At 42.5% G+C, this 27,632-nt stretch overlaps 1 protein-coding gene and 1 long non-coding RNA gene across 5 annotated transcripts in view; one reads left to right on the top strand and one right to left on the bottom strand.

The window, feature by feature from the left end:
- Positions 1-27,632, bottom strand: part of LOC309655694 — a 250,612-nt gene that overhangs the window by 198,787 nt on the left and 24,193 nt on the right. The window lies entirely within an intron of this gene.
- The window catches only part of RCOR1 (REST corepressor 1), a 117,455-nt gene that overhangs the window by 84,754 nt on the left and 5,069 nt on the right, over positions 1-27,632 (top strand). For 3 of the 4 annotated variants that reach the window (XR_014260919.1, XM_082451084.1, XM_082451083.1), the window contains 8 exons: positions 8,554-8,606; positions 10,081-10,242; positions 11,264-11,382; positions 13,702-13,780; positions 17,297-17,491; positions 23,576-23,653; positions 23,878-23,935; positions 24,565-24,794. Coding sequence is in view for 3 of the 4 variants with exons in the window: in XM_082451084.1 (XP_082307210.1) it covers positions 8,554-8,606; positions 10,081-10,242; positions 11,264-11,382; positions 13,702-13,780; positions 17,297-17,491; positions 23,576-23,653; positions 23,878-23,935; positions 24,565-24,794 (974 nt within the window). In the remaining variant the exon portion in view is untranslated. Of the gene's footprint in view, positions 1-8,553; positions 8,607-10,080; positions 10,243-11,263; positions 11,383-13,701; positions 13,781-17,296; positions 17,492-23,575; positions 23,654-23,877; positions 23,936-24,564; positions 24,795-27,632 lie in introns of those variants that run through there. The other variant, XM_082451085.1, reaches the window with a different exon arrangement.

The raw sequence follows: 27,632 nt of genomic DNA, 5'->3' as shown, positions 1-27,632 counted from the left end.
TTGATTCTCAAAACTGGCCCATCATAATCACCTGGGAGCATTGTAAAAACAAACCAAAAACATCAAGAGTGTGTTAGATTCTTTCCGTGATCTGAGTGTATTCATTTTCTGAGAATTCACCTCGCTGTACCCTTATATAAGTGCTCCTCTCTACGCACATCATACTTTACTAAAAACTCTATGCATAAAGTATACGTACACATCCATGTACACACATATATACAGACAAACATGAACACACATACACACGTATACACATACATTTACAAAACAGGGTGGAGCCCAAGAGTCAGTATTTTAAAGACGTTTGTCAGATGATTCTTAGCAGAAAGGATTAGGAACTGTTGAATTGGAGCACAACTCTGATGGATGGAGTTCAAGGACTGGGCAGGTTCTCTTGCTAAACTAGTTCTGTGGTTGTAAACTGCTGCATCCCTTCCTTCTGGTTGAATCTCACAAATGTTTATGAAGGAATTAATTTTAATACTTTTCATTTGTATATTTCAACTCTTCTATTTTTTATTTTTATACAAAGTATACAAAGCATTTATATGTGTATATATATTTATACATGTGTATTTTTATACAAAGTATTTATAGAATACTTATTATTTTACAAGTGATGAAATGGGCTTAGCCTGCAAGTTCCTGATGGAAACTAAGGACTTTGACTCACGGTCCAGGGCTCTTTCCACTAGAGTTCGCTGTGAGGTTATAGGTGAAACAAGTGTTAGTCTTTTTTTCCCCCTCTTTTAATGTCAGGGAGTGTTGCCTTAATTGAGGGAGACGCAGACCTTGTTGTGAGCGTGGTTCCTTCCTTCAGCTCATGTGCACAAAGCAAAGCACAGGAGAGCAAACAGGATTATTTTGAGTGCACAATTGCCTGCTCTGAGGGACTCAGTCATCAAGTAAGTTGACTTGGTGTGAAAGAGATGCAAGAGGATGGTGTGTCACTGCGTTGATCTTACTGTTTACCGTAGACTTTGGGCATCTTTAAGGAGAAAGGTGGTTATTGTTTTGATTAGTCACAACTATATGTCATTCATTCTAGTGATGATCAGTTTTTAAAATATGGGAGATTCTGCATATGCCTTTCTGGAGAATACACAAATGTATGAATATTAGAGTAAAGGGGGAGGGATGCTCTTATCCTTTTCTTGGAAAAAATGTTTAATGCAGCACACAAAAAAAGTTTAAATTTAACGTTTAGATGTTTTAAAAATTACTCATAAAATGTTAGCCCTGGAAGACATAACGGTCAATCCATTCTTACGTGATGAGGAAACTGTGCCACAGAGGCAGAGGTAGGACTTGTTCAGAGTCGTGTACGTTGATTCTGGGTGGATTAGGTAGGAACGGACGCCAGAAGCTGAATTTCAATGTGTATGGCTTAGTAGAGTATTCATATTTCTTATTTCCACTTGATCAGATTGTCTATGAGACTGGGCTGGATTTTGTAGTATTTACTGGGGTGCTGGAGGGTGGGAGGAGCTTTTTCTATAGAGTGGGATTTTAACAAAACTACAGTACGAAATAGCATTGTCATGAAGAAGATGTGTTTCATTATTGACTAGGAGGGACTGGTTCATTACATTACATTGTGCTCTGGCTGAGACTCTGTGGCTTATCTTATTTCTTAAGCCCTCTATCCCCACCTCAAGATATTCAGAGGGATCACTGAAATATTAGCTGTAGTAATGTCTGTGCCCACCTGGTGGCATAGTTGCTCTACCTAAATGATTTAAGCTCATTTTGATTCTCAGCGAGTTACAGTGATAACTCATTTCTTATTTAATAGTAAAAAGAGGTGCCACGATATTTGTTATCATATTCTTGAAGAAAACTTAGCATGCTCATTTTGAGTTATGAGAGAGAAATTGGTACCGTATTTCCTTTGCAGCACCTAAAGCTACTGTAAATGTTATGATGGTAAAAATTTTTAAAAGCTGTATTAAGGCTGTAGCTTTGTCCTCAGCACACCTTATGGTGTCAGCCTCTTGCTCTGCATAGACTATGCAAGAAAACAAGGTATTCCGAATCGCTGCAGTATCTGGGGGAGGGAAGGGTGAGTTAAGGTTAAGGGGGCAGTTTTCATCTGCATTCTTCCCCTTTTTGCAGTTGAATTTGAGACTCTTACTAATGGTACTGGGAGCATTTAGGTCATTGGGTTAAAACATGAACATAGAAACCAATGAAGCCTCGCAGGAGGCAGCCATTTGCCCGTTACCCTCAGTTTCTGTCCCTTCCTTCATCAGCCACAGTTCTATTTTCTTAACTTCATTCAAACTGAATAGACCGTGTTGATGTGCCTTGCTCAGTTCTCTCTACCGTGGAGACTGTTCTTATCTGACGTGCCCTTCCCCCTGTCTCCCTTACTCGAGAGATGGGATAGTGAACGGAGGTGTAACGCCATGGGTCCTGGGGCCAGACACTTGGTGTACACGAGTCCTAGCACTGCTACTTACCAGCTGTGTGACCCTGCCCAAATGATCTAACTTCTCTGCGCCTCAGTTTCTTCGTTTGTGAATGGGAGTGATAATAGAATTATCGGAGAGGATTAAAAAGATAATCCTGGTAAAGAGCTCAGAACAGTGGCCCGAACATAGTAAATTCTCAAATGCTAGTGACTCTTATTAGTCAGTATAGCTGTTGAATCTTTAGGAAGCTTTTCTTCATTTATCATCATCACCATCACTATTGACTGATTATTTTGCATTCTCACATTATCCTACATCTACACTGTTACTTTATGTATTTATGTTCTCCTCTGTCACCTGCGTGGTTTCAAGCTACTGCAATAAATCATTTTTCTTTTGTATTTTGGCCTATTTTTAGTACAGTGTTCAGTACATAGTAAGGGTAGTTCAATAAATGTTTGACTAAGCTTTACGAATTTTGTAAATTTTTTTGATGAATCTCACACATTCTACCTTTTTAAAAATAAATACGTTTATTTGTTTATTTATTTATTTATTTATTTATTTATGGCCTTATTGGGTCTTCATTGCTATGCGTGGGCTTTCTCTAGTTGTAGCGAGCGGGGGCTGCTCTTTATTGAGGTGCGCGGGCTTCTCCTTGCGGTGGCTTCTCTTGTTGTGGAGCACGGGCTCTAGGCACGCGGGCTTCAGTAGTGTGGTGCGCGGGCTCAGTAGTTGTGGCTCACAGGCTCTAGAGTGCAGGCTCAGTAGTTGTGGCTCGCGGGCTTAGTTGCTCCGCGGCATGTGGGATCTTCCCAGACCAGGGCTCGAACCCATGTCCCCTGCATTGGCAGGCGGATTCTCAACCACTGCACAACCAGGGAAGTCCCTCACACCTTCTACCTTTAAGTGATGTTACCCCCAAAACATAATCCATTCACCTGTGCGTTCCATAATGGTAAGGTCTTGTCACAAAAAGCCGCGGTTTGTGTAGTCCGTGTGCTTCTTAAAGGGTCAGAGTGGTGCGTGCGTCTTTATCCATCACGATTTAAGATGAGACAGTTCTCCCTGGTGGTTCCTTTAGGAACTTTCAAGTTTTTAAAAACATTGCATTATTTCTTTTAAAATTGTTTTTAAAGCAGAGTACACTTAACTCTGTGTCTGATTCTTCTGCCGCTGACGACGGATTAGACTGTTAGCTAAGCTGCACAAGAAACACGTGCTTCTGGCCTGTGCTGGCCCATGTGCCTTGGGGAAGGCTGGTGGGTGCAGATGCCCGGGCCAGGGACCTTGGAATGTCCTGATCACAGCTCACTCAGTGACTCTGCCCGCAGTGGCTCCTCGCCCCAGATTGGGATGGACTCTGGTTAACCTTCAATCTTCTAGAGGCAAAGTCAAGATTATTGTTGCCAGATAAAAGAAAGTGTTGGAAATGACCCCATGGACCCCGGCTTTCTTTGTCTCAGGCAGCTTGTACTTCTCTTGCTTCCCTTCCTGTTTCATCTTTTGTCCACAGACAGGGCAGTTGGGAGTGGATTTTGTTTTCTTAGGTTGAAAGCTCATTTTTGCTTAAGGAAAGCACACGGGAGGTTTTGAAAAATGTACACTTTCCATTTTCTTCATGACCTACCCATAGTTCCTGGCAGGCTGTGTCAGGCAGGTGGCGGGGAGGGCATCGGGAGCCCAGAAACTGTGGTGGGTGGCCATGCCCTGTGATGACGAAAGGGAACGAGGGCTGGGGGCTCTACAGGGTGGGAAGGTAGTAAGAGACAAGCCCTGTCCGCAGCATTGTTTGTGCCAATGGCTGTATTCTGAATTAACTCTAGTCCGAAACATTCTGTGAGGAGGAGGGGAGAGGAGGAGTTGCTGCTGTGGTGTAGTTTTCAGTCAGGTGATAACCCAGCTTTACGGGTGAGAGCAACTTCCTACTAAGGTTTAGGAAGTTGCTAAGGGTAACGCAGTCTCAAATATGGTGCTTACTATGCGTCAGGCACCACTAGCTGTGAACTCATTTTATCAAGAGACAGAGCCAAGATTTGAACTGAGTCTTTCTTACCCCATACCTAACCTGTGCTGCCTTTCCTCCTTCCTTCCTTCCTTTTCTTTCTTTCTTTCTTTCCTTCCTTCCTTCCTTCCTTCCTTCCTTCCTTCCTTCCTTCCTTCCTTCCTTCTTTCTTTCTTTCTTTCTTTCTTTCTTTCTTTCTTTCTTCCTTTCTTTCTTTCTTTCTTTCTTTCTCTCTCTTTTCTTTCTTTCTTTCTTTCTTTATTTCTCTTTCTCTCTCCTTTCTTTCTCTCTCTCTCCCTCCCTCCCTTCCTTCCTTCCTTTCTCTCTCTCTCTCTCTCTCTCCCTCCCTCCCTCCCTTCCTTTCTTTCTAAATTGAGGTATAGTTGATGTACAATATTGTGTTGGTTTCAGGTGAACAGCAAAGTGATTCAGTGTTTTACATATCTATTTTTTTAGATTATTTTCCATCACAAGGTTATTACAAGATACTGACTGTGGTTCCCTGTGCTATTCAGTAAATCTTTGTTGCCTATTTTATGTATAGTAGTTTGGATCCGTTACTCCCATACCCCTAATTTATCTGCCCCTCCCCCTTTCACTTTGGTAATAACCATAACCATGAGTCTGTTTCTGTTTTGTATATAAATTGATTTGTATTATTTTTTAGATTCCATGTATACATGATGTCAGATATTGGTCTTTCTCTGTCCAACTTACTTCACTTAGTATGATAATCTCTAGGTCCATCCATGTTGCTGCAAATGGCAATATTTCATTCTTTTTTATGGCTGAATAATACTCCATTGTATAAGTACACCCCATCTTCTTAAGCCAGTCATCTGTTGATGAGCACTTGGGTTGTTCCCATGTCCTGGCTATTGTAAATAGTGCTGCTGTGAACATTGGGGTGCATGCATCTTTTCCAGATATATGCCCAGGAGTGGGATTGCTGGATCATATGGTAGCTCTATTTTTAGTTTTCTGAGGAACCTCCATACTGTTTTCCACAGTGGCTGCACCAGTTTACATTCCCACCAGCAGTGTAGGAGGGTCCCCTTTTCTCCACACCCTCTCCAGCATTTGTTATCTGTAGGCTTTTTAATGATACGTGCTGCCTTTCAACTTGCTAGGAAAAGAACCGAAAATGTTGACATTGTACATATCGCAGATCCCCCAGCATTCATTCAGCAAATGTTTGTCTAACCTTTATTGGACATAGAGCAATGAAAAGAATGAAAAATTGTATTTTTGCTAGTGGGTATCAGATGGTAATTCTTTTACAAGTTGCAAGGCTCCCCATATATTAACTTATTTCATCGCACCTTCAAGGCGCCTGGTAGACATACCAGGTGACTTTACTTAAGCAGCTATGATAGCGTTCTTCCTTTGCTTTAGATTTGAGTCCGCAGAGTGGTCTCCAAGAAAACCTAAAAGATGTGTGACTTGAAAAGCCACCGTATAAGAGCACCTTGCTGTTTACAGCGTGGCAAATGTTACATTTACCCTTAGCTGCAGCAGCTGGAATCCACTGTGTTAGTCTGTTTTCCTGGCCCTACCACCAGCTAATTTTTGTGTTAAAACAAAAGAACAGATGAAAATAGAAAAAGCATCTAAAGAATGCTTTTGTTTCCCTTGTAATTTTTAAGGTAAATCTGGTAAGAGACAATGGGGACAGGTTTAGTGGACCCTGTTACTGATGTAGCAGATTCTGGTTCTGCCCCGAGAGCGAGAGCTGTGGGCAGGACAGGCTCTCAAGGGCCTCCTGCATCGCGTCCAGCCTGTGCGTTATTTGCTTAAAGATCATGTGACTGACTGGTGATCACATGACTGAATGTGTGCACACATCACACATTCCTTACTCAGCTAAGGTAAATAACAGCGTCTGGAAACCTGTATGCTCGCAGAGTTGAGATTATATAGCAGAAGTTTGAGGTTCGTTTATTGTTTGTTCACTAAGTATTTATTAAAAGAAGGAACCCTTAAAGCAGACCTCCAGGGTTGACCCTCAGTTCCCTGTACATTGTTTTTCTCTCTTCCTGTCACGTGTTCTTGACTTGCACACATCTCATGACCTGGTCTTTGTCCTCTGACCTGCGGTCCAGCCCCGGGCGCTAGGTGCCGCTGGCAGCATCCAGGCACCTCTCGGAAGAGTCCTCTCCGGCTAGGTGTACACAGCCACCTGCTCTGCAGCCTTACTTTTTGTTGGCTTTTTTTCTTTTTTTTAAGAACCTTTGAGCATTCTTCTCTTATTTGGCATAATCTACCCTATTGTGAAGTAAAGCAAGGGACACACTTCGGAATATTTCCGCCCGCGTTTTAAAAATCACCAGTTTTGGGACTTCCCTGGTGGCGCAGAGGTTAAGACTCCGCATTCCCCATGCAGGGGGTCCAGGTTCAATCCCTGGTCAGGGAACTAGATCCTACATGCATGCCGCAACTAAGAGTTTGCATGCCACAACTAAGGAGCACACTGGCAGCAGCTAAGGGAACTAGATCCCACCAGCTGCAACTAAGGAGCCCACGTGCCTAAGACCCGGCATAACAAAATAAATAAATAAATGAATGAATGAATATTTTAAAAAAATAAAAATCACCTTTTGGGACAAACAAGGGCCTTTACCATTCACTGACTCTCAGGTAAATTGGAATTTTACTCTCTTCTGAGTGGAGTAACCAGTCAGTTTGTGAGTATTTTAGATGTAAAAAAGAAAATAGAAAATTAGTGCCTTAATATTGAAATGCACTCACTATATGTAGTTACTGTTTGAATTAAATTGACTCTTGTCAGTGGAAAAAATTTTCCCCTTATATTAGAATATATGCTAATGAGTTTGAATTCTTTTTCAAAATTGATTTCTTTTTCCTAATTAGTTGTCAGTTATACCAAAATTAGGAAGGATGGTTGTGATAGAATTGAATAGCATTCTGAAACTTAGAAGCACTGACTTTTTTTTTTTTTAATTAATATTCTAAGTTTAATTTTTTTTTAATTTATTTATTATTTATTTATTTTTATGGCTGTGTTGGGTCTTCGTTTCTGTGTGAGGGCTTTCTCTAGTTGAGGTGAGCGGGGGCCACTCTTCATCGCGGTGCGCGGGCCTCTCACTATCGCGGCCTCTCTTGTTGCGGAGCACAGGCTCCAGACGCGCAGGCTCAGTAGTTGTGGCTCACGGGTCTCGTTGCTCCGCGGCATGTGGGATCTTCCCAGATCAGGGCTCGAACCCGTGTCCCCTGCATTGGCAGGCAGATTCTCAACCACTGCACCACCAGGGAAGCCCAGAAGCACTGACTTTTATTAGATGTCTGCTGTAACACTCAGCCTATTTTCTCAACTCTAAGTTTGGTCATTGCACCTGGAGAGTGAGTTTTGAGGGAAGGGCAATAGGGGCTAATAGGATTTAGTGTTTGTTTCATACAATTCTGTGCTACTTGATTTTCCCTTTTTGAGCTTGTATTATTTTTGTAGTTTATAAAGAAAAGTCATACATGAATAAAGAAGTGCTATTGATTAGTAGTCTCTTATTTTTCTGGAAGAGAGACTAGAAAGTGTAGAGAGGAAGTAGATTTGTCACTGGGGGTGGCAGCTTCTGAAGTTCGAGTCTGTTAGTTTTCCTTGGTGTTTCCTTAGTGCTTGAAAGCTGGCATTAGCCACCTTGTTTTCGAGTTTGAGAGCAAATACTAGGCGTTGGTGCATGTAATTTATCTCTTAGATTTTTTTTTAACATAAAAGTGGGCTGCTTGTTCTTCAACCTCAGCTGAGACTTAAAAGCAAACCCCCATTTAATATTTATTTTTATTTCTAAATAATTATTTTTCAAAGTACCAAAGTAATATTTATCATAGAAAATTTAAGTAGAACCTTGTTTAAAAAAAAACAAAAACAGAATCGTAATCTCACCATCCAGAAATAAGTACTGTGAATATTTTTTCAGCCATTTCTCTGTGGGATTTATATATGTAAGATCCATAATGAGATCATATTATACAGCTCTATTTTGTTCCTGTCTAGTCTTTGTTTTTATGCTTGTGCATGGCCGGCCTGAAATATATATACATCAGTATCAATTCTGGTGCCCATAGACTGTGCCCGGTCCCTCAGTTTGTTCACCGGCCTCTTGTCTTGTTTTTCAGTGGATGAATACATTGCCATTGCCAAAGAGAAGCATGGGTACAACATGGAACAGGTAATGGCATGGTTTTCTTCTGTTGTTAAAAATGGGGTTTATAGCTGACCTGTTAATTTTGTTTTGTTCTATGTGTTGGGTAGCGTTGTTTCCTCATTAGCCATTTTTGTGTAGTCACTAACAGTATTATACAAGGCTCTGGTCCCCTTTTTTACTGCTTGCGATGAGTGGTAGAAGACCCTTTGATTGGAAGAGCGTGTGTGTGTTCCTGCCAGTCTGCACTGTTTAGGGCAGCAGTGGCTCTTAGGTGCTGGATACTTGGGCATAACGCTTTCGTATTTGAATACGTGATTTGTTTGTCATTCGTGTGGTTGTGTGATGGTTTTTTTCCTGACTCATGGTGTCACACTCAAACCTACTCAAAACTCTTTTAATATCAATTGCTTTGAATCACTTTCTGATTGTAAAATTTGACTAAGGTTTTTTAAAAATTGTTTGGAGCCAATTAATGAGAAATCCACAAGATTAATTTTTCTCCCTAAGTGTGATGATATCTTATTTCAGCCTTATTTCTAATTACGATTCTTTTAGGTAATCACATTAAGTTGGGTTAGTGCTTTCCTTTATATTGATCTAGATTTTACAGCCTGTAAATTACCAAAATTTTTCATTTACCCTAATGCCTGAGGATACCACTGATTTTGGTTATATAGACTTGGACGCTTTCTTTTAGCCTTGGCCTTACTTTTAGTTATTCTACCCTGGTAGAACTGTCAGGAAAGCCAGTTACAATAAGGTAGTTTGAGAATCTTTCAAAGCAAGAAGTGTATGCTTCTCTTTCTCCAAACCCTACTTAGGAACGTCACAAAGCTGCTCAGAAAATCATCGATTTTTTTTCTATTTAGAACGTGTAATTATTATTGGGTGATTGCTGATTACACTTGTATGAATTTTTAAGGATTTTGGTCTTCAAAAGTATGATCATTTCCACTTTAAAATTGACATACAGGGAGTTTTCTTTGGAAAGTATTCCTGAATTCTCTTGTTTCTAATTTGTTCCTTACCCATTTGTATTTTTTTTCCTTTCTGAGCTGGAAAAAAACTCTTTATATTTGAAATTTTTTGGCAAAAGAATAACAAACAATTGTGTGCTTTTTGAGTTACTTTCTCCTTCATATCCAGTGGCTTTAGAGTGTGACCCTGTACGAGCACAGATTCCAGAGCCCCACTGCTTCTGCTGTTTACTAGCTGTGACCATTGGCAAGTTACTGAATTTCTCAGGGCCTCCATATTCCAACTTGAGAATTGAGAATAATGGAACTTATCTCATAGGGCTTGAGACAAATGAGTTAGTGTACAAAAGGGCACGATCAGCGTCTGCCACTTAGCAGTGTATGTGAGTTCGCCATTTGTGAATTTGTCTGGGTATGAAGAAATACTTGCTCTTCTTGTGCCAGCCTCATTTCCACTTTAATGTTTCAGTCATGTCAGTCATGTTGTTGGTCTAAAAATTTCACTGATACTGTTTTTCTAGGCTCTTGGGATGCTCTTTTGGCATAAGCATAATATTGAAAAATCTTTGGCTGATTTGCCCAACTTTACCCCCTTCCCAGATGAGTGGACTGTGGAAGATAAAGTCTTATTTGAGCAAGCCTTTAGTTTTCACGGGAAAACTTTTCATAGAATCCAACAAATGGTGAGTAGGTGAGACCGTTCACTGTGTGCCCGCCCCGCCCCCCGCCCCGCCCCGCAGTGCACCTGAGCGGTAGGGCTGTCATCCTCGAGCACGAGTGTTCCCGTTATTAATACAGCGGCTCACTGCGAGCTGCTGGGTGGGTGAGAGGCTTCACACTGCAAGAGCGAAATATCCCCCAGCACCTCCCAGCTTAATAGTTGTGCCTCAGCCACCCCCACCCCACCCCTCTTGTCGGGACGACCCAGAGTGTTCTTTTTTTTTTGGCTGCATTGGGTCTTCATTGCTGCGCGCGGGCTTTCTCTCTAGTTGCGGCGAGCAGGGGCTACTCTTCGTTGCGGTGCGCGGGCTTCTCATTTTGCAGTGGCTTCTCTTGTTGTGGAGCACGGGCTCTAGGTGCGCGGGCTTCAGTAGTTGCAGCACGTGAGCTCAGTAGTTGCAGCGCGTGGCCTCAGTAGTTGCAGTGCGCGGGCTTAGTTGCTCCGTGGCATGTGGGATCTTCCTGGACCAGGGCTCGAACCCATGTCCCCTGCATTGGCAGGTGGATTCTTAACCACTGCGCCACCAGGGAAGTCCCCCCAGAGTGTTCTGATAGAAAGGGTCTCTGATGGTGGGTGAGGCCAAACGTCATGGGGCCCCTGTCTCCCTGGGGAGCTTTGCCGACCTGTCACTTCCAGAAAGGTATTTGGTGGGCTCTTACTGTGAAAGCTTACTGACGGTTACATTAGTGCTAAAATGAATTTTTTAAAAATAACCTAGAAGTTATGTTAGAAGCTGTAGTCGTGTGAAAACTCTGATTCATCTTAAGCTGACTGCAGTCTTTCATGGGCTAAGTTTCACTTACAGTCAAACTTCAGTAATTTGAAAATGTATCGACGAGAGTTCTTTTGTGAATTCAGAGAAAAATGGCTGTGACTTAGGACATTTCTGAATACGTGAGAGTGATCCTTACGAAATATATCTACACACATTTGATTTTTAAAGATTAGCTTTAAATCTAAACCAACTCATTTTTTGTGTTTAGCTTCCTGATAAATCTATAGCAAGTCTGGTGAAATTTTACTACTCCTGGAAGAAGACGAGAACTAAGACCAGCGTGATGGATCGCCACGCTCGGAAACAGAAGCGGGAGCGGGAGGAAAGGTCAGTACGCACGCGGGGTGGCGTCTCACCCCTTCGGAGATCTTTGCACCAGCATTTCTAAGAGCTGGTGGGTACACAAAGGAAAGGTAGAGGGACCGGATTTCCCCCAGTTCCTTCCTGGTGGAACCAGAAGGTACACAATATTCTTCAGCTCCATGCTCATGAGCTGTGTGAATGCATGAGTGCTACCTTCTAAAGGTGTCTTTTCTCACCACTCTGCCGTCAGCACACTTTGTTCTGAATGAGTGACCTTTCCAACACATTCCTTTGTGTGCCCCTTAAGGGTGTCTTCTTTTAGTAAAAAGGAATCTCTTACTTCTTATGTTGAAATTTACTTGGTGTGCTTCTGCAGGATTCAGTTGACGTTTTTATGTTTGGTATGTTAAAATCTACAGTTTAGATTTCCTTCTTCCCTTTTTTGACCATCCGTTTTGTGTATGTGAGTGAGAGAGAGGGGAACATTTTATGACTTCTTAATAAGGAGGTTAGTTTTAAGGACAGCTTAGTGGATAGGACGCACCTTGACCATCACGCCCTCAGCCTTACATACAGCAGAGTCATGGAAGCGGCCTTTGCTCACCCGCAGAAGTGGGTTCTGGTCTCAACTGAAGGGTCTGCTGATGGTCTCACAGGCGGGTTGGGTCAATGCACTCCTTTCCAGGCCTCTATCTCCTCAGCTCTAAAATGAAGATGCTTCAAGTCTAGAAGGCAGGGCACAAACATAGTGGGTATTATGGTAGTGGGAATCTAGGTGGCTTTTAAAAATTATATTTTCTATAATATATTATTTTTATAAATTACCAATACAAAATAAAATGAAGGAGTATAAACTACATGATCTCTGTGGCCCTGTCTTAGGAGAGTATCTTACGATTTCAAATGAAAAAGAATAACCTGTGGGGACAGATTGAGAATTATCACTTTTGGAGACACCTGCAAAGCTCTTTCCAACCATAAGATTCTATAAAATTGTTGACCTTGACACATCTGCATATTTTTTAGTTTGCAACATACATAACTAGTGGGTCTATTTATGGATCAGTACTCTTTGTAACCAAAGAAAAGTAGCAAACTCTACTGAATTTGTTTTTAGTGTTATAGCAATTTTTGATTAAAATTTCTTGTTTCCTTTATATGTTAGGTCTAGTTTACTGTTTATAAACTAAGTCTGTTACTACAAACAAGTGCGGTTTACTAAGCTGAAATCAGAATTAAAAAAAAGAAGATTGGGATTTGTTATCCTTGAGGATGAAGCGATAAGGGCATTGTTCTCACTTTGCATCTGCCCAAGGGTGCCCCTACCTTCCCGGTGCACCTTCACACCGTCAGGATGCAAACAGAGGAAGGGCACCCTGGCCACGGCAGAAGCACCCAAGAGATTGTTGTCTTTCTACCGGGACCTGCCTGTGAAAGGAGCGGCAGGGCCTGGGAAAATTCCCTCCACCCCCGGCTCTTTCTCCTCTCAGACATGCTTTCCTCAGCCAGAACTTACCACTGTGGACCTTGGGGGTGGGTTGGGGGAGAAGGAGAGCACAGTGGGTGCGTCACCTGGGCTGGGTTCCTGAGACAAAGCGGGTGTTGACATTTGAAACCCTGAGTGTTCTGCTGCCACCACTGCTCAGCTGGCTTTAGCTGCAGGCAGACGGGGGCAGGCTGCCTGGCTTCTGTGAGCCTTCACTTTCACTTTTTTTTTAAGCAAAAGGCCTACCACAGAGCTTTTTTTTTTTTTTTAAGTAAGAAATACTGCATGGAAGGATATAAACAAAAGCATGCACCATATCAATGTGAGCATTCTTTCTAAAATTAACTTAAAATACCAGTTATTCGAGCCACCAAAAAGCCTCTCCCATTCTCAGACTTGTGTAGTTGTGAGAAGACAGGTGGGACTTGAACATGGATTTTTACTTGTTGGTAAATTTATTCCCAATACAATAGGCTTTATTCCTGAATAATTTCTCAGCTATATCTAATGATCATATCCTGGTCCTCCGTTAGATACTTATGGAGAATTAAAGTAAATGTCTTAAATTTGACATTTTTAGTTGAGAGAAAACACTTTACAAATAATAAAGCGACAATGTTCTAGGCCTGGTTTGGGAGTTAGAAACCCATTTTAATAGCTTTTTTAATCATTTAGACTAAAAGAACTATGGAGTTGGTATTTTATTTGAATTGTAAAAATGTATTTATCTCAGCATTCTGAAAACATATACTAATTTTGTATTACATCTGTCATTTAAATCAATATATTGCTTAAATTTGTGTATTAAATAGAATTAGTACAAAATAATCTTTCAGTAACTTGTTTTTGTCTTCCAGTGAGGATGAGCTGGAAGAAACAAATGGAAATAACCCCATTGACATTGAGATTGATCCAAACAAGGAAAGCAAAAAGGAGGTATTTTTTTCCCCCAGTACTGTTAAGGCAAATAAATTTCATTACTAGTTTCATAAGTAAAACATTCCTTTTTCTCATTCTACTTAATATATTAAGTGCTGTGTACAAGGCATCATGGTATGGCTTTTTAAACAATACTAACTTTGCTTTGTAGAACTTAGAATTTTGTTTGCCAAGAAATATGAGAAAGGAAGCCTTAAAGGAAAAAATGGCATCAACGAGGAAAGGTTTTATGTAGGGTGACAGTTCTCACTGCCTTCTCTCCTGGGCCGTTCGCTCAGCAGGTTGGAAAGGGGCCTCATGAGGACCAGGCTCGAGCTCGGCTCCTCCTCTCGGCTCTGGTGGCCTCCTTCCTTCTGCATCTGCCCGGGGCCTGCACCCTCTGGGTCATGGTGAAGCTTTAATCTCTCACGTTTTAAAAATCATTACGCCAGAGGTTTACAGTCTCTGGATCCAAGAGGTCCACAGATCCCTACAATTATACATGACTTTTGGGGGGTATATCTATAACATTTACTTACTGTAAACTGTCCACTGAGAACAGTGGGGTGTCTGGATGGTCTTAGCCTTTTGAAATGGTGGTTAGAGTCTTGCATTATTTTGCCCATTCATAAAAATTGAATAAAGCATATGTGGGGTCCCCGAGGGCCCTCCGGGGAGACCAGGGCTCTGTGGCCTAGTTGGGGACCCCCACGGTACACAGCTGCCTGCAGCAGGTCCCTGATGGGTGCCACCACCACAGCTGAGGAAAGAGGGCCTCAGCCCATTGGTGCCCGTCAGCCCCTCATTCAGGGTGGAGTATGGAATCCCAGCGTGGGCATGACTTTTACATGTGTTCACATAGTGTTTTTCTAAAGACAGAGTCTGTAGTTTCAGTAAAATCTGAAAAGGTTTTCTATCTCAAAAGGTACTAAAGTATGAGAAAAACGAAAGGGTCTAGACATACCTAAACTTTAAAATTACACCAATAATGTATGATTTTATAGACATGTAGGAAATACAGCTAAACAAAAGGGAACGATGAAAATGATTTATCATTTCACCACCGATAATCACTATTAACATTTTGGTGACTCTTTCCAGATGACCTCCTCTGTAAAATATATATGCCTATACATAATTCTGAATCTGTATGCTGAAAAAATGTAAAATCGGATCTTAATATATAATTTTATAACCTTTTAAATTTACTCTGCCTTGAACATTTTTTTTTTTAATCAGGCATCAATTTTATACACAGCAGTGTATACATGTCAATCCCAATCACCCAGTTCAGCACACCACCATCCCCACCCCACCGCGGTTTGAACATTTTTTTTTAATTGAAGTATAGTTGATTTACAATGTTGTGTTAGTTTCTAGTGTACATACGGCAGAGTGATTCAGTTTTATGTATATCTTCTTTTCCATTATGCTTTATCACAGGATATTGAATATAGTTCCCTGTGCTGTACAGGAGGACCTTGTTGTTTATCCATTCTGTATATAATAGTTTGCGTCTGCTAACCGCAAACTCCCAATCCTTCCCTCCCCCAGCCCTCTCCCCCTTGGCAACCACGAGTCTGATCTCTGTGTCTGAGTCTATTTCTGTTTTGTAGATAAGTTCATTTGTGTTCTATTTTAGATTCCACATGTAAGTGGTATCACATGGTATTTGTCTTTCTCTTTCTGACTTACTTCACTTAGTATGATAATCTCTAGGTCCATCCATGTAGCTGCAGATGGCATTATTTCATTCTTTTTTATGGCTGAGTAATATTCCATATTATATATGTACCACATCTTCTTTATCCATTCATCTGTCAATGGACATTCAAGTTGTTTCCATGTCTTGGCTATTGTAAATAGTGCTGCTGTGAACATAGGGGTACTGCCTGTATCTTTTCGAATAATAGTTTTGTCCAGATATATGCCCAGGAGTGGGATTGCTGGATCTTATAGCAACTCTATTTTTAGTTTCTTGAGGAACGTCAATACTGAACCTTGAACATATTTTTATGTCAGATATATTTGTATGCATAGCTGTATGTTATTCCATCGTTACAGATCTTTTATAATTGAGTTAATTAATCTTATACGGGTTTTTACAGTCTTTTTCCCTGTAAGTAATGCTGAAATGCCGATCTCATGACTACATATTTGTGCACTTAATTTTTTCCATTAGAATTAATTTCTGGAAGTTGAATTATTGAGTCAAAGTGTTCTAGATATATTCTTAAGGCTTCTTTTGGTATGGTATATATTATCAAATAGGAAACTGGTAATTCTTTCTGGATAGCACTCTTACCAGTGATTTATATGAGTGCCCAAATAACAAGATCATTTTAAGGATTAGCTAAATTACATTGCTTGGGAAATCAAATTGTACTTGCAATTTTTAGTAAGCTTTGTTTTGATGCATTGTTATTTATTAGGTTCTTCAATGGAACATTTTAAATGAAATAGGCTTGGTTTTATATTAATTTCTGTAATTGTTTCTAATTTAAAAAGAAAAATGGTTAAATCTCAGTTTCTTTACCTACTAAAATGTTATTAAAACAGACACATGGTCAATAGGTGATCTTTACTGAATAGCATAGTGCTATTGTAGAACATAGTTTATTGTCTACTTATATTTTTATGTGTTGTTTATTACCACTTGTTCGAGAGCTTATTGCTACCATCATGGTTTGCTTTGCCTTTTTATCTCAGTCTTTTAAAATATGAAGCAAAAAGCTGAATGTATTTTCAGCTTTACCAGCCAATGTTAATACACTAACAAGATGAAATTATAAACAGTTAACCAAAACTTCTTGTTCTTAAAATGGTTACCACTAGGATGTTATCCTTTCCTTGCCAAGATATTAGTGCATTTCATTTCCAAAGGTTTTGGTTTTAGAGGAAGCATTTAAAAACATAAGCAGCAGTCATCCATTTTTAAATGACAGCATATAGTTTTTGAAGCAAGTTACACAGTTGCCCTAAAAGTTGTGTCATCTAAAAAAAAAAACCCGAAAAGGTGTATAAACAAGTTTCATATTGAAGTTTTTTTTCTTATAACCATCTGTAAAGATTTAAAGAATTTAAGTGGATCCTTACACATGTGCTGAATCATTTTTTTTCTTTTTTCTTTTTTCTTTCTGTGGCCGAATGTCCATCTACAATTGCTAGGGACTGTTTGGATAAAATAACTCCTTATTCATAATACAAAGCTCACCAGAAGGGAATACAGGTTACTTTTTCTTCCTGTGTTCCTGCAGGAAGCTGGGAATGCTTCTTGTCAGAGGTTTATAGAATAAGGATGTATCTGTATAGGAAGGAAATGGAGTCCACTTTGAAGTGTTTATTTAGCCAAAGTTCAATAGCCAATGTTTTTGTCTGTTAACTATGTATTAGAACTTGTAGATGGTAATTATGAGATGGCATGGTATTTGTCTTAGATTGTTTGGAGCCATGTTAAGAAAATCTGCTTATTACTGTTCATTTGGCATTTTAATTTTCTTAGTTTCTCATTTATCAAATATGTGTATCATGCAGGTGCCCCCTACTGAGACAATTCCTCAGATCAAAAAAGAAAAACATAGTACACAAGCTAAAAATAGAGCAAAAAGGAAACCTCCGAAAGGAATGTTTCTTTCTCAAGAAGACGTGGAGGCTGTTTCTGCCAATGCCACTGCTGCTACCACGGTGCTGAGACAACTGGACATGGAGCTGGTGTCAATCAAACGACAGGTACCCGTGAGCCCCGTCCTGGGTGAAGAGTTAACTGCACTTTAGACGTGTTCTTACTTCTCACTCACTCGGATGTTCTCTTTCCGCAAATCTCAAAAGCGCATTTTGTTTCTAAGGAATTGGACAGAAGATCTTAGGCCCATTGATATTTTTTCCCTTAAATTAACCGTGAAGTTGAAATTTTATACAGATACCGATATAGATACAGATCTCAGTGACTTCTCATAGCGTGAACACACCCGAGTAACCCCTGTGTGGATGAAGACGTGGAGCGTCGCCTCCACGGCCCCTTTCTCTCCCCTTGAGAAATGCGTCGTTGCCTCTGGAGCCTCACTCGTGCCCCCTGTTCATCACCCACCTTCTCCCGGTGGGTGGCCGCTGTTCTGACTTAAAACCATATGTTATTTTTATCTTTTTTTGGATTTTATATAAACAGAATGATAAAGTAGGTGTGTGTGTGTGTGTGTGTGTGTGTGTGTCTGGCTCTTACTCAACATGTGAGATCTATCCAAGTAACAGAGAGCCATACTTCTTGAGTTCTTTCTCATTGCTGTGTGAATACCCAACAACTGATCCATTTTACTTTGAGTGGACATTTGGGTGGTTTCCCGTTTTTGGCTCTTACACGTGATACTGATAGGAACGTTGTTTCATGTGCCTCTTGGTGTGTTGTGTGTGCATCTTTGTTGGAGATAACACCTAAGAGTGCAGTTGCTGGGTTATCGAGTGTGCATATGTCCAACATTAGAAAACAATGCCAGACAGCTTCCCAAAGTGGTCGTGTCACTTTACGTGAGTTTTGGCTGCACCACGTCAGGATTTCCGAGTTGTAGCGCTGTTGGCGTTTTGGGCTGGATAGCTTCTGTGTCCTGGGGCTTGTTCTGCCCCTTGTCGGGTGCTTGGCAGCATCTCTGGCCTCGACCCACTGGATGCCAGTGGCACCCTCCCCTCCACCATGCTGTTGTGACCACATTGTGGAGTTATGGGGGCGGCGGGGGAATTGTCTCCTGTTTCCCATTCTGAGGACTTCTTTTTCACGCTCTTAGTGGTATCTATCTATCTATCATTTATTTATTTATTTATGGCTGCGTTGGGTCTTCGTTGCTGCATGCGGGCTTTCTCTAGTTGCGGCGAGCGGGGGGCTAGTCTTTGTTGCGGTGCGCGGGCTTGTCATTGCAGTGGCTTGTCTTTGTTGCAGAGCACGGGCTCTAGGCGTGCAGGCTCGGTAGTTGTGGCTCTAGAGCGCAGGCTCAATAGTTGTGGCGCACGGGCTTAGCTTCTTCGCGGCATGTGGGATCTTCCCGGACCAGGGCTCGAACCTTCGTCCCCTGCGGTGGCAGGTGGATTCCTAACCACTGCACCACCAGGGAAGCCCTCTTAGTGGTCTCTTTTGATGAACAGAAATTCTTAGTTTTAAGGTAGTTCAGTTTCTCATTCTTGTCTTTTACGGTTAGTGCTCTTTGAGTTCTGTTAAGAACCTTTCCTGAGGTCATGAAGATACTCTTACACACTATCTTAAAAGTGTTGTTTTGCCTTTTACATTTTGATCTTCAGTCTACCTGGCAGTGTTTTTGTTTGTATGTTGTTACATGTAGGGTCAATTTTTTTTTTTTCATATGGATATCTAGTTTACCCAGTACTATTCATTAAAAAAGACTACGCTTTCCCTGTTGTAATGCTGTGGGACCTGTGTCTTAAATCCGGTGTCCATTGTGTGTATCGGTCAGGTTTGGAGTTCTGTTTGTCCATTCTTCACCAGTACTGTATGGTCTTAATAACACATAGATCATGAATGGATATGTGCGGTAGGAGAAGTCCTCCAGGATGGTCGTGGCTCTTCCTGGCCCTTGTATTTCCATATAAAGTTTAGAATCACCTTCTCAATTTCCAGAAAAGTAATTCTGCTAGAATTTTGATTGGGATTGTGTTGAATGTATAGATCAGTATAGAGAATTAACATCTTATGATCCATGAATATGATATATCCCTGCACTTCTGTAGATGTTCAGTTTCTTCCAGTATTTTGTCATTCTCTCTGAACAAGTCTTGTATTTCCTTTATTAGTGTTATTCCTACATGTTTGGTACATTTTTGGTGCTCTTGTAGAGAATATTGTTCTTATAATGCATCCTTTCCTGATTATTTGTGCTTCGTGTGAGAAATGGCTCCTCCTTGTTCTTTCGTCTGATTCTGCGTAAAAGTCAAACCCAAAAGTTAGCCGAGCAGCTCAGTGCCGCCCTTCCGTTAGTCACCTCCCTCCGACCCCAAACTCAATATATTATGGACTGGTGGTTCACTTTTAGTTCTTGCTGCCTTTGGTTTGTCAATCTTGATGGCTGCCTTGGCAGGGCTGAGAAGAGAAGGGTGGGGTCTGTGGCCCCGGCTGTCCCCTGGTGAAGGAGGCCACACAGACCAGGACCCGGCGCGCCCCTCGGAGTTGCGGGCTTGCGGCTGCCACAGCTGCATTCCAATCTTAGGAGAATCACTTAGTCTTCCTGGGCCTCTTTTCAAATGAGGAGATGAATCCTTGCCTGCCTGATCTTACAGGATGTGTGAGGGCGTCACAGTAAGCTGCATCTGCGCTGGGAGAGCTCTGGGGCTGGGGCTGGGAGCTCCTCTGTGCATTTCACCTTCCTCTCTGAGGGGCCTCAGTCCCCTCTGCTTAGTGAGTTCCTGACGCTTGCTGTTCGGTGTCAATATGTCGAAGAAGGAAAGAGACCCTCTCTTCTACAGAGGTGTTACTTTGTAGTATGATAGATGAAGAGTCTTTGGCTTTCAGAGCCAGGGTCAAGAGCAGGAATTTTTATTTGAAGGTAGCTGCTCAGAGTTGACATTGTCGAAGAGAGAGGGCTCAGAGGCTGACTTACTAAGAGGTGAGGTCAGTTGTTTACTTTCCACAGCCTTCAGGACTTCTGCCAGCTGCACTTGAGATGCACGTGGCGGTCAGTCACACAGTGGGCATTTTATCCTGGATGCCCCCATGTCTGGTTGTGTGCCAGGGAAACAGTCATCCGATGAGGACAGGAAACCTGACCAACAGCAGCTCAGACAGCGAAGGATTTATTTTTATCAAATAGCAAGAAATTCCAACATCCGTGATTGCCGGCGTTCGTTCCTCTGTTCAGTGGTGCTCTCGGGGACCCAGGTTCTTTCAGATTCTCCTGCTCCACCATTCTTAGCTTTTAGGCTTTTCATCTTGCTTGTTGCCTCACACTGGAAGCTGCAGAAGCCATTTTGTCACCTTCGTGTCTGCATTCAGGGCAGTAAGAAGAGGGGGTGGAGGAAAAGCTTTTGCCTTCCCAGAACCTCCTGGACTTGCTGTGTGGCAGGGCTTTGCAGCCCAGCTCCTCCTAGCGCTGAGGCAATCGTCAGCCGCTGTCAAAGATACAAGTGAGAAGGGGGCTGGGAACGGCTGTCGGGTTAGCCAGCAGACACTGCTGGTTGCATCAGGTCTTTCCGGGTGGAGAGAATGAAATGGTCTGACCTTAGAGAAGAATCACTAAATACCCAATAAAATAGAAAAAAGAAAGTTGTGTTCAGCCAGGAGCTCTAGGTAAGGCACCAGGCCAAGTCAACTGCTTTTTTTGTTTTTTCTTTAAATGCTGGTTACTTTTTGTATCCTGTTTCTTATCCAGCTTGTTGCCACTCTGGCTTCCTTTCCAATTGGCATGACGCTGGCAAGTAATCCCTATTCTTACTCTGATTAGTAAACTCTGGACACTGCTAATTTGGAAAATGATTAGGAGCAGACATGTAGGTAACTGAGAATATAGAGCTAACTTTTAGTTCAGGACTTGTGGATGTTTTGCCTTGTAGCCGCTCATTTAATCTCTATGCTTCTTTATCCGTTGATTTTAGAGGGAAAACGCCTGTGTTAAACAGGTTGGTGTCCTTGGAAAATGCATGTTACTTAATCACAATGCGATACACACACACACACACACACACACACACACACACACACACACACACACACACACACACACACACACACACACACACACGCCCAGCTTTGTAACATATATATATATCAATAACTAGCTAGAAGGAATAGAGTAACTGGAATGCCAGGGGGGAGGGGATGGGGTGGGGGGGACATGTAGTGGTCTATACCCCTGACTTTTTTGTGTGTGTGTTCTAATAAAACTTTATTTATAAAAATAGCCAGTAGGCTGGATTTGGTATGTAGGTCATAGTTTCCCAACCCCTGCTATAAATGAAACAAGGTTTACCATGATTAATAATTATGAAGCTCAGTTATGTCTAGACCCCTGACTTTTGAGAATTTGCTCATTCCCTGTCAGAAGTTTCTAGGCCTAGTTTTCGGAATTCAGGGAACATAATCTGAGTGCCTTGCAGTATTTTGTGGGTGTTTTGTGGGCTGTTGGTAACTGTGAGCTCTGAGAAGAGTCTAAGATTGTGCTGTTCAGTGTGGTAGCCACGTGTGGTCTTTAGATTTTAGTTCGGATTAATTAAAATTGGAAAAATTAAAAATGTGACTCCTCGGTTGGATAAGCCACTTTTCAGGTGCTTAGTAGCAGCGGTGGCAGGTGGCCGCCATGTCGGGCAGCCCAAGTTTAGAATATTTTCATTATCAGAGAGAGTTCTGTCAGCTTATGCCGGTCTGAGAGCTTGGAATTACTTACTGTGAGTAAATTTCAAGTATTTTCTTCTGATTTTGTACCTTTTCAAAATAAACTAAAACAAATTTCAGTAAAACAAGGTCCTGGTTTTTGGTTTTACTGTAGAGTGAATTTTGTGCATGTTTCCAGTATTTTTCTTTTCAGTTGTTTTTATGTTCTGATGTGGCATCGTTACAAAAGATTTGAAGTGGACTGTATTTCTGGCAGACTTTGAGGCCCTTGGTAAGGGCAGACAGGGTCAGTTTCTGGTCCTTACAAGTGCCGGTCTTATTTACTTGCCCACTGGTCCCATAGCATGGAAAATTTTTCCTGTACCACCCCCCCGACCCCTTAAACCTTTTAGAAGAAGTAAAACAAAGGAGGAAAGGATCTGTGAAACTGGAAATCTATGAAATGTAAGTCGTCGAAAGTGGGGTTTTTAAAAATTGTATAAGTATAAAAAGTTTTTTTTAAAGAAGAGAGAGATTTACTAAAAAGTGAACCACCATCTCCACTCGTCTCCCACCCCTTCCCTATCTCTAAAATTTCTGCTTTTCTTCCTTTGCCTTAATAAGATTTCTGCTTTCAAGGGCACCTTCTACTCATGAATGTTTTTGATGTTTTACTTGGGAAAATGAACCTGTTCCTCTGCTTGCTTTCTTATTTGCTCAAGTGATTATTCAAGAGTGAAAAATGATAGGGCCAGAGTTCCCCTGGTGCTAGGCACAGAAATGCCCCTGTGCTTAGTGTTGAGAGAGAAGGGCCCCCTCCCGTGACCCCGCTTGTTCAGGAGCGCGTGCAGAACTAGAGAGCAGCCGTGGAGTGACTGAGTGGCTTGTATTTATTGTTTGTGTCTTTCCTTTGATTAGGCAAGGACAGTGAAAGGTCCACTGAATCAAAGCAAGAATGTGGGAAAGATAATTTGTGAGAAAATGAAGTTACCGTTGCTCAGAATTAGACTTGTGGAAAACTGACCTACTGCTTTCTTTTCTCCTCCCCGTTAAAGCAGTCTGCAGGTGGGGCTTCTGCCCTTTGCAGCGTCCGTGCGGTGCTTGGGGCCGCGAGGCTCTCCTGCCTTCACTCTGCCTGCTCTCTTCCTTCAGCTCAGCTCTGTGTGGCGGCAGCCCAGGCCTTGTCTTCTGTGTCAGACCGCAGTTGTGCATTCTGCGGCCCAGGTCGCCTGTTCCGAGCTGGTGCATTAGGATTTTGTGCGCAGGCACCTCTTTACCACCATCCCTTCCCTCTTGGCTGTCTCTTGTCCGGTGCCCTAAGCAAGTCAATTAAAGAACTTAGTTAGCTGCTCTCAAAGGATACTATAGGCGCCTCAAATTTGGGCCACCTTACAGGTCAGGAACTTCTTTCCTCTTGGTTTTTTGTTTCTTTTAGCTTTCTCAGTTCTCTTTTCTTTTCTTACCTTTATAAAAGTGTTTCATTTTTAAAATGAAAATCTTCTTTCCCTTAGATTCAGAATATTAAACAGACGAACAGTGCTCTGAAAGAAAAACTTGATGGTGGAATAGAACCGTATCGACTTCCAGAGGTAGGATTATGTTACTGTCATCTTTGAAGTCACACCTGAGTTTATGTGTTTAAGAATCTACTGTCTGTCTCCAGTACATGTCTCTTAGGAGGAAAGGTGTAGACATAATTTTATAAGCCTAGTTGATGTTAAAATTCTGACACGAGAAAAAGATTCATTAATGCTTATAAGGGCACGCCCATCTCTGAAGGTAGTATGCTAACAGGGCTCCTTTGGGTACCCAGGTCATTCAGAAATGCAACGCGCGCTGGACCACAGAGGAGCAGCTGCTTGCCGTGCAAGGTAGGAGGAAATTCTTATAAAATAAAGGGTTAGGAACAGCAGTCGCTTTCAGGAAAAAATTATACCCCATCCTGCTCCCAGCACATCATTCATGTTGAGACAAATTCTTGGAGGATTATGTCCTTCTAGCGGGCATCATTTTAGCTAAATTACCGCATTCTCTTTGGGCTTTACTTTTTTCCTTTCCCATGTCTCACAAGATGTAAAAATTAATCTGGACGCCTCCGTGTTTAAAGGTGTATTTCACTTCAGCAGCTCCTCATTGGGTTCTGAGTAGTCAGGAAGTACAGCTCGCGTGTTGGGGTTGTTTGGTTGGAGGTGTTCTAGTCCTGGGGACGCTGAAGAGGCCAGTGTAGGATGTCCGTGGCATAGGGTAATTGCTGGGTGACTTCAGTTACCATGCGACATATGACAGGGAGGTACAGACCCTGCGTGACAGGGTCACACGGAGTGTCTCTGCCAGTCACCCACACTGGACTCTATACTACTCTTTTCCATTGGTATAGTACGCTAAGATAGCGCCTGCTGTTGAAAGCCTCTATGTTTCCTTATCTGGATAAGGGGTAAGTCTCAATCGTGTGTGTGTTTATTTTTCTCGTGTTGAAAAAAATGCTTTCTTACATCCTTAGCCATCAGGAAATATGGCCGAGATTTTCAGGCAATCTCAGATGTGATTGGGAACAAATCAGTGGTACAAGTGAAAAACTTTTTTGTAAATTATCGACGCCGCTTCAACATAGATGAAGTTTTACAAGAATGGGAGGCAGAACATGGGAAAGAAGAAACCAATGGTCCCAGTAACCAGAAACCTGTAACGTCCCCGGATAATTCTGTCAAGATGCCTGAAGAGGAGGACGAGGTGAGTCTGAAACAGTTGATCTCTGCCAGATTCATGCTCAGTTCTCCAGTTAGTTTCTTCATTGATGACCTTTTCCAGCTGTAGAAATACTTCTGGGTTTCAGCTATGTCAGTAACTTGACTTACCTGTAAATGCCATAATACATGTGTTGACTTCAGTCACTTTTTGGTCACTACGTATATTATTCACATTTTAATTTCTGGACCAATTCTTAATTCCATCCTGGTTTCCTCCGGCCACAAAATATTCCACATTACCATTGTTTCCTTAAATACAATGACAGCTTTGCCCTAAAACAGTAAGTTAGAAGTGCCTTGAGTATCAGTAAAGCTCAGTCGTGTGGAATGTGCTGTCATCTCCTGTGAGGTTTACGAACGTACCGGGGAGTCTGCAGGTTCCTGGTCTGTCTGCTTCCACGACCGCTTGCCTTGCTGCTCTTCGGGGCTGACCTGCTGGAGTACTACTGATGGGGACACTTGCAGGTCCTGGGTTGCGTGGAGGCTGGCATCCTGGTCGTCTCCTGGGTGGTGGCACGGATTTCATCAGCCCGGGCAGCGGAGGTCGGGGTGGGGGAGATCGTGGAGGCTGCCTTGCTGCTTCCGGTCAGGGTGGCCGGCCCCTCCCTCTGCACGTTTACCTCCCCCTCCCCCCTCCCCCTGCCCACGGATGGTGAGGCAGGGCTGGGAGCCAAGAGTTCACTGCTGCTGCCCTTAACATTTGCATTTGCTCACTGACATGGCAATTTAAGGGTTAATTTGCTTATCACTTTCTCATCAGTCTTCCCCAAATGAGGCAGGAGTGATCTGAAGTTACCTCTTTTGTATTGCCCCTGCTGCCCTTTGCCCCCGGGCGGGCGGAGAGCCTTGTGAAGAGGACACTGAGGCCTGTCAGGAGACAAACACTAGTTTTGTTAGAATTAGACTCTGTAGAACCTTCTACCAGAAAATCTTTGTAGTAAGTGTGCAGAACCTATAGTACTGACAATGTGAGTGGGGTCCTTGAGTCACACCCAGGCATGGCCTGCCCATGGAACAGGATAGCATATGAGCACAACAAAGGTGTTTTTCTCTGTTGGCAGTGATTTTTGTCTGTGTGCTGATTTCCCCTTTAGCAACAAATAAACTTCCCTGAAGTCCTGGACTCAATTTAGGAAGCACTGAAAAGATGAGGATTACTGGGGAAGGAACGTCAGAATTTGCGAGAGTGAAAGCTTTCTTCCAAGTCTGTTTTCTGACTTAAGTCCCAGGAAGCAGAAATAATAGGAAACTCAGATCTCCTGCCTCTCAAATTTAATCAAAGCCAGCTTCAGCAGGGTTAGCATGAAAAATGAGATCGTAGATTTAGGACCCAGGGTCATCATTTTCTTAGGCCTGGCTCTTTGACTGACTAGCTTAGGTAAGTCAGCTAACTTTTTCTCGTGTCTTGTTAGCCCAGAAGTTGCATCCTTCACGGTCCACTTGCCGTGCCGGTGGCACAGCAGAGTCCCCTCAGCCCGTCTGCCTGGCTCGCCCAGAGCTGACCTCCCCCGCCCGCAGCACGTCTTCTCTCTCTCTGAAGGTTGATGTTCCCTGTGTCTGTTTACCCAGCCTTCTCTTCAGAAGGAATGGGGTTATCTAACTCAACCCGAATATCTACTCTTTGCAGCTCCTGTAAAATTTTTTCACTTCTTTAGTCATTTAAAACTAACTCACTCTCTCTCTCTCTCTCACACACACACACAGACGTGCACGCACGTGCATGCCTATATTTCCTTTTCTTTATCCCTTTCTTTTTATTTATTTATTTATTTTATACATTTATTTTATTTTATTTTTATTTTTGGCTGCGTTGGGTCTTTGTTGCTACGTGCAGGCTTTCTCTAGTTGTGGCGAGCAGGGGCCACTCTTCCTGTGGTGCGTGGGCCTCTCAGTGCGGCGGCTTCTCTTGCTGCGGAGCACGGGCTCTAGGCACGCAGGCTTCAGTAGTTGTGGCACGTGGGCTCAGTAGTTGTGGCTCGCGGGCTCCAGAGCGCAGACTCAGTAGTTGTGGTGCACGGGCTTCGTTGCTCCGCAGCACGTGGGATCTTCCTGGACCAGGGCTCGAACCCGTGTTCCCTGCACTGGCAGGTGGATTCTCAACCACTGCGCCACCAGGGAAGTCCCTCCCTTTCTTCTTATGTTTCTTATGGCACCAGCCCTCCTGCTTCACCAGCCTGGTTTTCCGTTCTCCATACGTTAGTTTGCAGAAGGAAATTAACCTGTAAGGACCAGCTGCTTCTCTGTGTCCACCAAGGGCCTCAGGGAACTGGTTAGTTGTCTGTCTAATCAGTGCTCAGAACTTAGTGTCCTTGTAATTTCCCATTCTTGTTTATCCTTTGGAATCCAGCTGCTAAGAAAGATGTCTGCTGGTGTCCTGCCTGCCCTCGGGTTTTATGTATTTATGCAGCACAAACAGGGAAGAGTCCATCAGATTTGAGAAGTTCTGGAAACATAGCGGTCTGTCAGCTGCGGGCTTTTTTCCTTCAGAGCTAAGGAGGGAGAGCAGCCCAAGAGGGTTGAGCTTTTGAGACTCAGAGTTCTCTGGGGTGGCCAAGGATAGAGTACGGGGACGTGTCAGAAAAGCACAGAGGGATGCTAAAAGCGACTGCATTGGAGATACACATTCTCACTTAAAATTATAGAATGACTGAGTGTATTACTAGTGAGGAGAAATCTGATTTGACTAGCAACAGTTCTCATAAATTGGGATTTCACCTGAAGGCACAGCTGTTTTCAGATTTTGGACTCTTAGCTCAGCTGTTTCCTTAGAAGTAAGACACCACTGGGATAGCAGTAAGCTCTATGACTTTTAGGCTTGGGT

This window comes from Balaenoptera physalus, assembly GCF_965194825.1.
Source record: "Balaenoptera physalus genome assembly, chromosome: 2".
NCBI lineage: Eukaryota > Metazoa > Chordata > Mammalia > Artiodactyla > Balaenopteridae > Balaenoptera > Balaenoptera physalus.
The sequence above is the reverse complement of the archived record's forward strand: the minus strand, read 5'-3'. Positions and strand labels throughout refer to the sequence as shown.